Raw genomic sequence first — 15,488 nt, 5'->3', positions numbered from 1 at the left:
TGAGCTGCTGCTCTCTCCATCTCCCAAACCCCCCCTCCCCCAAGTGCTAACCACTCTCCTCCACCACGCTCTTTTCTTCCCGCCTGCTCTCACACATGTGCACACGCGCACGCACACACACTCACACAGAAACTGTGGTAGCTACCACAACAGCAACAACCTCCCCCACACTCCAGCGAGGCAGTGTGCAAGTGCCTCTGGCTTGCCCTGACCCACATCTTGATATAGCCCTAAGTATGCTTACAGCTAAGTCCTGAAGACACTCCTTCCACGCTTAGCCTAATCAGGCCTGACCTGCTGTCGGCACACTGGTCAGATAGACAGGCCAGGCTGGACAGACCATTATCATTTTCAGAAGGCTTTCAGATGGCCTTAGGTACCGCCTCTCCACCTTCCCCCACTCCACCACTGATTGCAGGTTTCCTACTAGACAACTGCATGTTCTAGCTGGGATAGTTAGTTAAACATTACAAGAGTGGCTAGATTCTGTGCCATACTACACAGGGAAGAACACAAATTCTCTTAACGTCAGCAAAGACACTTTCTCAATTAGTAAAGCAGATTTGCAAATATATCCAATTTCTTCAATTAATTTTAATTTATAAATCTTCACCCCCTTCAATTCCCCTCATTGATCTATACTGAGAAGAAATGGGGTGAAGGACAGAGCGCATAGGCAGTGCTGTAAATTAGACTAGGACAAATATTACTTTTAGAGGGTTGCTGTGCTACAGTATGGCTAAAATATCCTGCCATGCATGTGCCTCATAACAAATACACATATCTGAAACGCTGCATTACCTTCTCTTCTTTGTACTCAACAGGTGGCGGTTTCCTGTGCTCATGTCCCCTCTCTTGGTTAGAATCAGCCCAGGAACAGTTGGATTCATCTGGTTGGCTGAGAGCAGCCTCCAGCTGGGGCAGTAGGTCAGGCAGGAGGTCAGGAGCCTCCAGGCCCACCAAGTCTCCATCCTGAGCATCTGATGGCAGGAGGTTGTCTCCCAGTGCTTGGTATCCATTAGTGTTGATGGCCCCACAGCTCTGAGGCTGCTCAGAGGGCAGTTGGCTGACCATGCTGGGATAGCAGCACATAGATTCACCAAACATCTCTGATGACTTGCAGTTTCCCTGGGTTTCACCAGAACAACGTAGAGCCTGGAAAGGGCATTCCTCTCCCTGGCTAACAGGGGTCCTAGTGTGCTGTGGACTCATAACTGCTATGGAAGGAAACTGACATACTGCCCCTGAGAGCTCAGGCACTGTAGAAGTGAGGGGTGCAGTGGTGGTGGCAGGCCTAGACACTGAGGCTGAGGGCAAAGACTGCTGACTGAGACTGGGTATTTCTAGCTCTCCAGGGTAGGCAGGGTACTGAGCCGGCTGGTAAACAGCGGCAGAAGTGACTGAGCATGTGGGCAAGGAATGAACCATAGATGACGAATGCATGGGAAAAGGCAGGTTAGAGTCTTCTGGTCCTGATCCAGAGAAGGCTTGACCTCCCCTGCTCAACTGGTAGCTACCCTGCTGCTGCTGTGGTTGTAAGCAAGTCCCACTCAGAGAAGCATTTTGACTATCCAAATAAGCCTTACTTGGCAGAGCCCTTGAATGGAACCTTGCTCCTCCTACAGTTAATTGGTGCTGAACCTGCGGCAGAGTATGATGAACTTGATGTTGGCTCTGAGATTGATCTCCCTGGTGAAAAGAAAAATTATGACGCTGCTGCTGCAGGGACATAGTCTGTGTGTTAATTTGTTGGTGCTGGTTTAACAGCTGTTGCTGATGACTTTGCTGTTGTTGTAGTTGCAGCTGCTGCTGCCGCATTCTATGCTGCTGCTCCTGTTGTTGATGACGGTGGTGTTGCTGCTGCTGTGCTTGTTGTTGTCCGACATGAAGTTGCTGGTTGTGCAGTTGTTGCTGTTGCTGATGACAAAGCTGTTGTTGCTGCTGTTGAGATAAAGGGTGATACATATTCCCATTCTGGTCTTGGTTGCCCCACATTGGACTGCTACTATTACAGAACAGCCCATTAGATTGAGGTACTTGACTCATGGCAGCACCGTGGTACTGGCCATGTTGATCTGCAATCATACCAGTGCCGCCACCACTACCTGTGCCCCCAGGACCAGAAAATGCCTGCCCCATAGGATTCTGTGCCTTATTGCCAATGTAGTGACACATCGGCTCACTGTAAGTGGGCATGGCTTGATGGGTAGAAACTGGTGGTATCATGTCTTGGTGCTTCACTGGGCCCAGAGGCTCCACTTGGAGGGGCTCAAAATCAGCACTGAGGTTTAGCTCATCCACAAGTGATGGTGCTGAGGGGAAGCCATCCTCGTCCAGCCCTTCCAAACCTCCAACAAAGAGGTTGGGGTCATTAAAGAAGTCCATGGCAGAGCCCGGAGGTTAACTGGAACCTTTGGAACTCCAATGGATCCAAGCTGGTCCCAACGAGCCTCGCTCTCTACAGAGCTACAGCATGTCCATTCTATTGTGTCCCTGTAAAAAAAAACAGAGGAAAAAAATATTACAATACAACATTAATGTGGGAATATAAAGACTGTGTTTTTACTAGTAGTTTTAGTCTAGATGAAGATCAGATCACAGTTTGCAAACAAACTACAAGCAATTAAAACAATCCAGCAGAAAGCCTATTTTTATCATCCATTTCCTCATCAGAAGAAAAGCATGAATGTGCCATGCTGTGTCAAAAAAAAAGCTTTCAAAAGGCAGGTAATGGCTAGGTCAGAAGGGTCTGTAAGAAATTTGGTACTGTCAATTATCTATCAGCACTGCCTTTCATGTGTGTAGTAAAACAGCTGGTGCAAACCAACCGCCAGCCGCCAGCAGGTGCCTCTTCCTGCCACCCCCCCTCCCCTTTCTCACACACGCACACAAACACACATGCACCTCAATCCCCCACCCCCACAACCAATGAAGCTGCCTGCCCTGCTACTGCAGAATGTGTGGGAGGTGCAGACAGCTGATAAAATTTCAACAGCTAGGGACACAGGCTGAGGTCCTTTGAGTGTGTGTGTGTGTGTGTGTGCAACCACAGACCAGCGGAAGATGACAGAAGCTTACCCAGGTCAGTCATTACCGTACATGCTGACTTGCTATGCACGCAGACACACAAAAGCACAAATAAGCACAGACGTCTCTCTTAAGAGACACTTGTAGAGATACTTATGGTTTAATTTGGCCAATATTTATTTCAAATGACAGTCAGGCTGAGAAGCGTTGGAAAGTGGTATTTTCTATAGACCATTCTCTTAAATACACCGGGTGTTGGTCATATTTTTTTTTGTTAATAACTATGGCAGGCTAAACTACTGCATGTGTGATTTGCAAATAAATCACTAAAGATTACTTAGCTTGAAAGCAAGTAATGACTACATAAATAACACTGAAATGGTGGACATAGTACCAAATGCTGACTCAACATAGTGGAGGTCAAACATGGTGTGTGCTTTGTGCGGCTAAAAGTCCTTAAATCCCAATACACACCCCCAGACACAACATGAATGTATTTGTAATCTGCGAGCAAATCGAAAACACAGGATTGTCAGGATTCTCATATTTCACAAGCATAAGCAACATTTAAGCTATGTTCTTAAAAGGTAGATTTTCCTAGGTGGCCTGTCAAATTGGTCCAAATTAAAACAACAACATAAACCCTGTGCAGAGTCTGGAGCCTTTCCCAGCTTGCATTGGGTAAGAGGCAGGGTACTCTCTGGACTGGTCGCCAACAACAGTTTGCGCTCACATTCACGCCTACAGGCAATTCTTGAGTGGCCAATAAACCTGACCTGCATTTGTTTTTACTGTGAGAGGAAAATGAAGCACCTGGAGAAACCACACACAGGCCAAGGGAGAACATTCAAACTGCACAGAGAGGCCCCTGTCGGACCAGCAGGTCAGAACCAAGAACCTTCTGCTAACTATTGCGCCATTCTGTTTTCACACTGGACGTTCTGTGGCTGATTTGCAGTTTGTGAGAAGGTTCATGAAAATTTCTGTGAAATAATTCATGAGTTTTATTAGAACAATAACTGGACACTAATCATAATAAATACCTGAGCGTGTTCAAGTGTCATATGATTTAGTTGACCTTATATTAGACTTCTGTAAATGCATTTACTTTATTTTACCCTAATCATTTACACTATAACTTATTTTTTGCATGTGTTTTATTTCCATTCAGAATGTGGTAAGATAAGTCAAAACATGAAGCCTAAACCAAACTTAAATCATAAACGCAACAGAAGGTAGAAAATACTCCAGTTTACTGTAGCCTAATATCACTGCATACAGTTCTTTCTATGGCTCACTGCCATGCAAACCAGGCACGTACCATATGCACGATCACTCTCCCCTACCAACCACCATCAACAGGTCTCAATAAAAATATAGATGCATAAAAAGGCATTGACGTTTTCAGTTTGGATTGTGTTTACAGTTTCAGGTTCACTCCAGTGCTTTGTTTACTATCCTGTTTATTGGGGAATCATGGGACTCTCCTGAAATGTGACATTCCTACTTGTCATTTTATAAAGCTTTTTTGGATGCCTATATTGATAGGCAACACAGCAAGGATTTGTGGAGTACTCTGTCAACAAGCAAAACAGGAGGCACATGAAATCACTCCCCAATAAGAGACAGACAATCCTGCCTGAATAAGAATTAAGAGAGGGAAATGTGTGCAATTGCCACTTCTCACCATTTTAAGTATAATAGAAAATTATAACTTTGGCCAGTCAAACTCGAGTGATAATAAATCTCTAACTCTGGTAAAAAAGGATCTTTAAGGAAAGAGTTTTTTTCTATGTACTTGGGTTTCTAATGATACTCATTTAAGATTTGCACTAATCATTTTGGTTGACCAAACAAAAGAAAATGCTCGTGACCTTTATTTAACAAACATTTTTAAAAAATAGGCTTATGTGATGAAAACTAATTTGTTTCATTTTAAACACTTGTTTGGTAGATATCCTCTTGTTTGTGACATTCAAAGTAAGTAATTGACACAGCCATACCCACGTTGAAAGCGGGGGGGGGGGGGGGGGGGGGGGGGCAGGATTCAGTAAACTGGAGGTAGATCAGTTGGGAAAAAACAAAAACAACAACACGCGTTCATATCACCTTTCCCAATGTGCCACGAATCAATGCAGCATATTCCTGAGCATGCTAGCCGGGCCAATGCTAACTTTTACACCCCAAATCTGGCCCCGAGGCACAGACCACTACCCTAAGCCTCAGTTGCCTTCCAGCTGTTTCCTTCATAATCATGACGCTGTAAGCACCGTTAAGGCACGTGCAACTCGTGCCTAATATCAACAAGAGCTGTGTAACTGTCCCGAGGTCGCCATTGAGTCCACGGGACTGGTGCCACTTCTGCGCACCTCAAACTGCATTAAACCAACAAACTGTAGCTAAAACGTCAAACAGCAAAAGCACATTAACGTTACCTGAAATGTGTAAAGTTAGCCACGCTTTAAGAAAAAGTGTCTTGAATCTCTTAATTGATACAATGATATCATGTAACACTCGGAAACACGCTCGTCTTGCTTTCATTAAACAGACACAGGGCTCACCTCTGAAGTCAGCTGCATCCCCTTCATCTTCAACCCAGCAATGGCTCCGGCTCCTGCGAGCGCGGTGTTTGATGAGCCAGCGAGGCGGCAATGTGTTGCGCTACTTTAAGCTCAACGGAAACAATATGAATGCACGTGGGACATTTGATTTTAGATTTTAAATGTTAGCCCTGGGCTGTTGAGACCGGTCGCACGTGCTCCTAGCCAGCCCTCCACTTTGAAAGTCACAGAATTCAATTCAAGAGGTGTCGTGACGCTTCCTCACTGAGGGGGGAGGGGGAGGCCCGGAGATGGATGGAGAGGTCGACAGTGGTTGTGTCCACGATAACACAGTTGTTATGCTCGACCGACTTTCGTTTTCATTTATCATAAAGCTTCCGACCTATTCGCGCTGCGAACACTTAGCTACCGCGTCCACATACAAGGAAGGTGCCCTGCGGGTCGCTGTCAGTTCAGGACCACCATGACCAAGAACCACGGAGGGGCTACTTTGGAGCCACGCGCATTTTCATTTAACGTTACCCGGCAAACTGTGACAAAGTACAATGATACGCGCTGTTTTATGAGGGAACTAACCGAAAACTAGTGCGGACAAGTTTGGCAAGTCAGTCTTATTTCTACCGGGAAGATCCACACTCAGCAAAGCGGTGTGTCATCAGACAGCTGAGGCGAGCCTCACTGACTGACTGTCAGAAATTTGACAGATCCTTTCCTGAATGAAACTGAACCCCTCGAGTCTGAAATAGCTCTCAAAAAAATCCCCAAAATGAGTGTTATTTCTTACCTGAAACGAACCTCGAAGTGAAACTCCAGGCGTCAATGTAGAGAGTGTTATCGGCGAAGTTGTGACAGTGTTGTTAGTTGTACTCCTGCTGGCGACGAAGGCACAGCGGCTCTACTGCTGCTGACGTGACTGTGATAACACTTCATTTGCATATTAGTGACCTCCTCTCTGATTGGACCGCCGACAATTTGCCACATTTTTACTTTTCCACAAAAACATAAAAACCGGTTCCCCCAGTGCGAGTACTTTTGTTACGCTGCCGAGCTCAACCGACAGGGAGCGGGTCATTAAATCTTGGATTCATTTGTAAAGTCTGTATTGTTGACAGAGTGCATAAGATGGCCGCGTTCAAGCCAGAGCCAATCCGGAGAGGTTTTACTTCCGCACATGCACCGGAGCCTTTGCTCAGCGCAAACATGACAGGAGTGGGAGAGCTGCGCTCCACTGTGGGCTCATGTCGACCTCTGCTGGCTGATGAGCGACATCCTGCTCTACATGAACTGATCTCCTATGGCACACCAGATTTTGCTATTGACCCAAGGTATTCTACATGGACTCCCCAATAGATCAATTCAGTAGTCCTATAATAAAAATCAGAATATTGTCTGTGTACTATCCTTCTACAGTGCATTACATAATGTGTAGAGTTGTCTTCAGTATATCAAGTAGGCGTGTGTGACAGTAATGTAGTGACAATACACATTTGTAATTATTATTTTATTCCCTTGCCCCCCTTCAATCGTCACTACAGGTCTGTATCAATTGTAGATTTGCAGCACAACTGAGCAATCATTGGAGAAAAAAGAGAGAGAGAGAGAGAGAGAGAGAGTGCATCTCTGCAGCAGGTGTTTCAAATTATTCAGTTTATGGCAATCCCCAAAGCTTGAAAAATAAAAAAAGATTCCAGTTCTTGGTTTTTGATAATTTTATTGATTTGAAAAGCATTTAAAACTCATGTCATCTACGCAATGTCGTCTTTCACAAACTGGAGCAGGAATGGGTTCATACAGAACGCATTATAACTCACACATTTGCAGATGCCAAAAGCCCAAATGGCAGTTTGTTACACCCTTGCCTTTCACAGCAGTAGATCAAACAGGTTTCAGCACCATATCTGCTTTCTGATAGTCATTTCCCACAGATTTAAACAAATTCCATAATTTTCCACATCCTTAGTTAAATTAAATTTGCATATTCAAAGTGGCAATACTACTATCTATTAAGCCAGAGCCCTCTACAGATGAAGACATCACATATTAAGTGTCTGGCACAACAGAAAAGGTATATTCTTGTAGTTGGCCAAAACAATTTTTGCTGTTTCTAAACAACCAACCATATCAAAATAAATTTTTTATTTTAAATCAGACCTATGAAGGAAAGATCTTGTAAAGCAAAGATCTGTAAGGGGGCTTAAGTAACATTTGTAAAGAAAGCTAAGAAAACCAAAATGTTCACTTAGAAAATCCAAGTGCCGATTCAGACACGTCTCTGTAAGTCAAAACTTAGCACAGCATCCATTATTTACACATCAAACCTTTAATAACCGAAAAGGTACATGAAACATTCAAAATTATTTTAAAATCAGAAAATAAAATACAGGAGCTTAGCATCTTATTTAAAACCATACTTCCCCGCTCTGCATATATCTATATTTAGAACTATGTAAGACAATGGACACGGTGGAAAAAGAAAATCACTGTCCAATAAGAAACATATAAAACATGTCAATTGAATTTTGTAATGGGAGGAGTGGTGATTAATGATATCTTTCATTCACATAGCTGTGACTGACAACATTCCAAGTCCGACAAATAAACAGTCCTGAGCCAATTTCAACAAGTGGTATGGATCTCTAAATAGATCTATTGTCCACTACCCTTACTGTATGACTGCAAATTGCTGTGCTCAGACTTTTCAGCTCCTTTTGGGACAGTATTGTTACATTACCTAGCCCAACATGTGCATGGATCCGAAAATCTAAATGAGAAAGCACTTTGATTGCATCACAGCCTAAATGATGTTGCCTCGACATCCACTTGTCATCGTCGATTTACATATGACATACATACAAACTTTGTTTCCTTATTCTAAAGCTGTCTGAGGAGTTGCCTACAAAGCTTTTAAAGCTGAGCAATAATGTGGATATTTAATATAAAGTTCTCCCAACTGTTTCAGTGATCCAGTTCACATAAACAGCTGAGGCAAGCCAGTGGCGTGGCATCTAATGCATGTGCCTCCCTCTAGTGGCTGCTGCAGGGACAGTGCATGTTCAGCTCTGGGGAAGACTGTCATCCTTGCTGAAGGGCTGTGTTGAACCAGGCTTCACCCAAGACAGTCCCGACACCTGTGTTCCCTTGTGGTGATCTTCAGGCCGTCTCTACAGCAACAAAGGCAAATTAGAAGTAACGTAACAGGCACAACTCAACCAATCAAAGTGCTCATAGTTTAAACTGCAGCTCAACAAAACTTCCTTTGGGTTGTAACTCTTAGAACTGCAGTACACTGCTATATACTGCTCATATACAATCCAAATACTCAGATGGTAAACTTCTAAAACAAACAAAAAACACTTTACTTTGAATGTGAACATCCGCTCTTTTGCTTCCTCATGAACAGCTGGGTTCCATGGGGAAAAACTATCAAAAGGACAAGAGTGGCAATGTGAGTGCAAGAGATAACTCCCCCACCCCTTTAGAGTTTTTCCACACACACCTATAGGGTGTGTTTTCTTGTAGTGTGGTGAGCCTTATGGAATGTTAAAAATGGGGATAGTTCACCAACCTTATTGCGTAGGGATCATCTATCTTGGGCTGGTCAAAAAGATGACTGTTGCATAGTTTTACACTATCTACCACTTTGCTTTTGAACAACTGCACATCCTTTTCATATCTGTAATGAAAAAAAACAGTCATGCTTTATGACAACAGTGAGACATGGGTTATGACTAAAGCCTAAAACAAATGAATGTTTCCCCTGTATGCACCTAGCCACGGCTGAATTATGAACAACGCTGCTGAATTTACTTTTTTTTTTTTTTTAAACGAGGGGAGAGCAGGACACCGCTCTTATCTAGAAACTAACATATTACTTTGTAGTTTGGATACTTTACATCAGGCCTATTCACATACCTGTGATTAAAGCATATACCAGAAACTTTGCGCTTAACTGATAATGTCAGCAAAATGACCATAACAAGTACCTGGCAGATGTCAATGAAGCAAGCAGTGCTAATCACAGATTGAGGATTATCATTTGCCGAACACAGTTCTGCAACTTCACGTGAGCATCGTGCAGTTACGTTAAAGCAAACGCAACCATGTGATAGGAATACAAAAGAAAATGCATTTGTGAAATAAAGATTTAGAAACGTCTTCCATCTTGATACAAATATAGTAGGTATTCCACATTAGGAGTACAACCAATAATTGACAGTCATCACAAATCAATAAGTTGCCAACGAATTTAGTTAGCGATTAGTTGTTGACGTCATCGGGCAGTAGAGACACTGCTAACTGGAGTGACTGAGTGTGGGAGCAATTCACTAACTCGGGCCAAAAAGGTTGGGAACTGCAACATTTGTAAAGCTGACCTTGCCTGACATGGGAGTCACGTTGGCTCTATGGATGATGAAGACTTGTCTCGGTAAGCTAGCTAATGTTAAAAACCATGTTACTTCACATTCTGAGCAGTAACATTTTCTCTTGATTATTGTCAATGAACGTTCCTGTTCACTTTCCATATGTGCCCTAACTTCACAACTTAAACATTGCATTGTTCACAGCTGAAGAATGTCTTGGTGCCAAGCGCACAAGTTTAGAGAACACTGGAGTATTTGATTCTACAACTCCTTGAACACCCATCGATGCTGTCTGAGTGAACATTCTGTTGAATTAGCAGGAAAGTTCATTAAAAAGATGCATTTTTGAATCAAGTATTCATCTTTGTCTTTATCGTTAGATAGCACATGCCTAAAACAACTAAACAAAAGCTAAACAAGACCCATTGAGTAATTGTGTGATTTATAATCAGAATAGCGGTTTCAATAATTGATAATCTATCAAGATAGTCCTTAATTTTGGAACCTTGCCTGCAATATGCTTAGTCTTTAGCAATATCACACAGCAGTAGAGCAAACTCGGGTCTCTCTAACTTCATCTTTTACTTTGGGATTAGATAAAAACAACTGAAAGGAGGATCAGATACTCACAGCACAGCAGCCTCTGGGTTGAGTGGTTCCGTTGTATTGATCTTGTAGAAAATTGTACGTGCGTACATCAGGACTTGCCAGATGTGGTTGTGATTCCGTCTACAAGACAACAACATACGGAGTTGACATCATTAATCCTTTTTGCCAGGAATAGACAGGAAGAAGTAAACTGGCGAAAAGCACTGACCATGCTGCACCGGTTCAAACATAAAATTTTCACTTAAATATTCATGTTTGAAAAGTAATAGAGCATACCTCCATTTAGTGAAAGCTCTTCTCACATCAAGCTCTCCTGACACAGGGTCAACAAGAGGATGGAAGACTGGGATGTCAAATATTAATTTCTGAAAGGAAGCATATGGACGAGATGACTGAGGGTTTGCTTAAACTTTTTGCATCAGTGTTCAAGAATCCTACTTTTCTTTCACTCACTATAGTCACCTTATCTTGGAAAAACATGTAGTTAATGACTGAACACATTTCCAGATGACAGTTTATGTTTCAAAAGATGCACATTTTGCTAAACCTGGAACAGACAGAATTACAAACCCTGATGAGCAGAAATACTATGATGATTGGATGCACACAAAACCTTTTTCCTGCTAGAAAATACACTCCAATCTTTTTTTTGTACAGTAAAAAAAAAAAACAACAACAACAAAAAAAATTTCAATTAAAAAGTACAGTACACTTACTGGACACTCCCCATCTGGATAATTATCTGGAATATACACTGTGAATTTGAAGACTCCATCCTGGTACAAGCCATGTCTGATGAATATGACCCCAAACCACACTAAACAGTGGGAGACATGGTATTTCAAAATCTTTACTTCCATCAACACAGGTATGAATTATGCTGGACCAAGCAGTGTAAATGAATAGAAAGTTTACGACAAAAATTTTGTACAGAATATATTGACACATGTATAAAGATCACAGAAGATTAAGAATATTATAAACAAGTTTTTTTAAATGTAGTGCCCAGATGTTGACCATCCAAGAATGAATCCACGAGTTGTCACATTTTTTTTAGTGTATACATTAAACAGACATTAACTCTAAAAAAGGGTCCTTACTTAGTGCCGATTTGTAGGACGGCTGGACATAAATTCCAGGGAGCTTCTGTTTAATCACTAGTGTGCTGCAAGAAAAACATGCATGAAACTTATTTTCATCTTACGTGCTAAATTAAAATGGATACTTTGACATCAAGTTAATACAGACACCATTTTAAAAGCAAGTGCTACCAACATATTTTAAAAAGGAAAATTATTAACGTAGAGTACTTGGGCATATGCAAACCAATTGAACTTTAAATTCTGATACTGGACCACTACTTACAACTCAGCCAGCAGAGAGTACTCCAGGTAAAAGGGGCCATAGGAGGCGTGTGTGCCATTGGTCAACTGGGGTGGGGTGCCCAATGACGCAGGCTTGGTAATGGGGGTTGCATTCTTAGGAATGGGTGGAAGCTGCTTTTTGCCAAAGGACAGCCGAGCCGGACTGGCTCTCTGCTCCCCGTGCCCACTCTGTTCCTCGTTGTCAGATCTCTGCTGTTTTGTGTAAGGAATATAACAGGAATGTCAACACATCAGCTGAAAAAGAACCAAAACAAAAAAACACGTTCTTGCCATGTAAAAAAAGCAGACACAAGGAAAAGTCTTGAGTGCCAGATTAGAGAAGGCTACCGTTTGAGCCATTATGCACACTCAAGAGTAGACCAATGTCTCAGGATAGTGACCATGTGCTGTGACAAACCTCTCAGGTTACACTGCCCATCTGGTTTTCATCTGATCAGGAATCAGTGTCTAGACTAGGGCATGCACTTTCCAGTACAGCTATCATTATCTTACTGATGCTGTTCAGAATGATAATAGTAGTTCCAGTACAGTGTCATTGTACACATTGAGCGCACAGCACAATGCCACAATGAATACTGCGGAAAACTAATGCAAGTATGCCAGGAATGTTTGCAGTGAATAGTGCGCAAATACAACAGATCTAGCCTGCACTTTCATTGAAGTCAGACTTGACAACAGAATGTTTCTAAACTGTTCCTCTGACTAAGCAGGAAAAAAAAAAAATGAACCAACACCCAATCTCAAGGTACAGTGTTTGCTTCCACCCTACCTCACCAGGGTTGTTACACCAGCATACGAAAATTGCCCTTTGGTGGATATTCTGCCTAGCACTAGCTAACTGTACTAAATCACTGGCACAGATGGTAGATTCTAAATCATCAGAATGAGCAGTTTTCCTAACCCGTGCATTTACATTTGATTTGAAGAAAGTTGCTGATCTCAAAAGTCTTTTCTAAAAATGAGTAGGATACCACACCCTCAAAATGAATACAAGAGGTGCAAGATTGAAGACCTCTAAGAAACAAAGGCTGGAAGTGCTCAAATCAAAATTGTTAAGAGTACAAAGTATTAAAATAACCGTTGTCTAAAACTTGAAACAAAGTTGCGATTGCTGAGTGCACATAACCTTCATATTTACAAAGTTTTGGTGACACTGATTTAGTACTCTGACTAATTGGGAGACAAAACATAAGCCAATTAGGTTGATCTCCTCTGGGTATTCAACAAACTTTACATATGAGGCCGTAAGACCTTCGAGGAACCCTTCAAAGTCCACCAATAAAGTCAGCGCACATAAGATTAATATATAGTCAACATAAAATAACTCGGATTGAATAAGGTAGTATGGTGGAAGTATGGTATGTAAAACTCTGCTTTTACTAAAATGAAATTTGTAGGCTGATATATGTATGCTATGCACCATTATCTATCTGTACAGACTTTGAAGAGTCTGTGAAGAGTGTTTAGTTCTGTAAAGCACATGACTGACCATGTCTAACAGATTTCAGAGGGGCTTCCACAGACGTGCATGTATTTGCACACTTTCATCCAATGCAAGCAGTCAGTCATTGTAGAATCACTTTACTATAAAGTTTGGTGTAATTTGCTTTTTTAAACATATTGTAGTTCAATGTGTGTACTTGTATTGTATATTGTGCTCTTAACACTTTTGCAAATATTTATTGATATTGTGTATGTATATGGTACCGTATATTATGTATAATTAAGGCAGGGAAAGCCAGAGCTCAAGCATTTCATCGTTATACACATGATAATAAAGTTGAACCTTAATGTTTAACTTTACCTTACGACTTGTATTGGCAGACATGCTCCAGAAGGGGTTTAGGTTCATTACTCATTCAGAGGCTCACAATGGTGTCCCTCTTTTTATGTAAGTCCAAGAGCAGTCCGGGCCATCCGCTGCTGTGATGAAAAGACATATGAAACAAGTGATTGTTGCTGCAGTTAAGGTCAAAAACACGCGCACACACACCCCTTGTGAACACAACCAAACACTTAATGCTGATCAAATGCCATCTAGCGATCACTATAATATTAACTGTTAGCTCTATATCGTTTCACCTTGACCTTAACATTAAAATATCGATGCCATATCTGGCAGACTACAAAACGAGAAACGTTAACAGGTATTACTTCGTAAAGATCTACAAAGAGGTGTTGTTTGGGATAGCGTTAGCTTAGCTTCGTGCTAACCTGGCTTTTTCAGGAGTTAACGTTATGCTAGTTGTTGTGTTGTTGTTGACGTTCAAAAATCGGTTGTGTAACTAATACAGGCTGTCGTAGGATGGTAACAATAGAGACCAGTGTTTTATTATTAATATAACTGTGTTTCTGACAGGGTATCGTATTATCGTGTCATTTGTTAACGTTAACTACAACGTTACAGAGCTAAAGTTACGTTAGCAACTGTCCAACTTTACGTTAAGTACTTAAACCTAACGTTAACGTAATTTTAGCTGACAGCTGGAAATCTGACTAAATACTCTTTCGGAGTGTAAGACTAGTCAATGCCCACATACTGACGTTGTCTCACCTGCTTTCCTTGAGTCACTTTACCTAAGCTAAAGCATTAACGTTAGCTTCCAAGGCTACCTCTGTCGCTGCTAATGAACTCCTTTCATTTTAGCCAATGTACGTAAGAAAGCTTAGTGATATAACTCACCGTATTTGCTAGAGAGCTGTAAAAGTCCCTTTAACAGCGACGTTAACGCGTGTCCCTGTGTAGTTTTCGCAGAAACTGCTCAGCTGCTCTCCATTCCTTTGGGTGTCATCCCAGCTAACTGGCTAACATTGGCTAGCTAAATAATTTGACAGACAGAAACCGGAGTTCAATCTAACTTGGGGGGCGTTTCGGTGTATGAGTACCGATTCTCATTGGTCTAAAGGATAAACAATCTCGCATTTCATTTGCTGGCGCATCCGTCACGTGAAAGGGAAGACGTGCTTTGCTAGGTTTGCCGAAACTGTAGTTGCTTTGTTTTGTTTTACAACAAAAAAAGATCAAAAGAATAAAGTTATTAACAGGGTCATGGGAAATTCTTGGCTAATTCTACAAAAAACAGGTCTTTTTCACAGTAGACATTTTGAAGTGTCAAAAGAGGAAAAGCACAAGTGGAACTAATAACATTAACGATGGCTCAGTTCTATCAGTAAGAAAGACATGATAGCGAGCAGAAAAAAGAGGGACATTGGAACTAGCTAATCTGAATGGAATGTATATAATTGATTACACTTGCTATTTTCCTACTATGAAATATCAATACGTCTGCTGTGAAAAGGTCAGCCACGTCTGTTTCACCATGTTTTAATTAATTAGATTTTTAAAAGTGTTTAAAGTTTTTTTTTATTGATTTTAAAAAGCCCTACCTAACTGGTTCTTTTTAGCTTCATTACACTGGCTTCCAATATGTTTTAGAATTGACTTTAAAATTCTATTGATCACTTTTAAACTCGACTCTACTCGGCCCTGCTCCGTTTTCCATTGTAGGTAGTACCCAGAGATAGTACGTAGCTTGTCGTCATAG

At 41.6% G+C, this 15,488-nt stretch overlaps 2 protein-coding genes across 10 annotated transcripts in view; both read right to left on the bottom strand.

Moving 5' to 3' along the window:
* The window catches only part of chd9 (chromodomain helicase DNA binding protein 9), a 77,964-nt gene extending 71,441 nt beyond the window's left edge, over positions 1-6,523 (bottom strand). For 4 of the 6 annotated variants that reach the window (XM_038701678.1, XM_038701681.1, XM_038701682.1 and 1 more), the window contains exons 1-2: positions 6,373-6,523; positions 802-2,493 (exon numbers count right to left, since the gene is read on the bottom strand). In XM_038701678.1, coding sequence (XP_038557606.1) covers positions 802-2,385 — 1,584 coding nt within the window. In that variant the 5' untranslated portion in view covers positions 2,386-2,493; positions 6,373-6,523. Of the gene's footprint in view, positions 1-801; positions 2,494-5,588; positions 5,789-6,372 lie in introns of those variants that run through there. The other 2 variants (XM_038701680.1, XM_038701679.1) reach the window with 2 other exon arrangements.
* A 759-nt stretch (positions 6,524-7,282) lies between these two features.
* LOC119890335 (akt interacting protein) lies at positions 7,283-14,783 on the bottom strand. 4 transcript variants are annotated; one of them, XM_038701563.1, is made up of 10 exons: positions 14,627-14,783; positions 13,748-13,866; positions 11,924-12,135; positions 11,659-11,723; positions 11,275-11,375; positions 10,835-10,923; positions 10,580-10,678; positions 9,154-9,261; positions 8,948-9,008; positions 7,283-8,749 (listed from the first exon to the last, which is right to left on the bottom strand). In XM_038701563.1, exons 2-10 carry the CDS (start codon positions 13,793-13,795, stop codon positions 8,642-8,644), a joined length of 891 nt encoding a protein of 296 aa, XP_038557491.1. In that variant the 5' UTR covers positions 13,796-13,866; positions 14,627-14,783; the 3' UTR covers positions 7,283-8,641. The 4 variants fall into 4 exon arrangements, with proteins under 4 accessions (XP_038557491.1, XP_038557493.1, XP_038557492.1 ...); XM_038701565.1 differs by having other exon boundaries at positions 11,924-12,132; XM_038701564.1 differs by having other exon boundaries at positions 13,748-13,863; positions 14,627-14,777.
* Between the last annotated feature and the right edge of the window lie 705 nt (positions 14,784-15,488).

The sequence above is a fragment of the Micropterus salmoides genome, unplaced genomic scaffold (genome assembly GCF_014851395.1).
Source record: "Micropterus salmoides isolate LMB-PRFRI ecotype aquatic unplaced genomic scaffold, ASM1485139v1 Ms_hic_scaffold_6, whole genome shotgun sequence".
Classification (NCBI taxonomy): Eukaryota; Metazoa; Chordata; class Actinopteri; order Centrarchiformes; family Centrarchidae; genus Micropterus; species Micropterus salmoides.
This window is presented reverse-complemented; position numbering and strand designations above follow the sequence as displayed.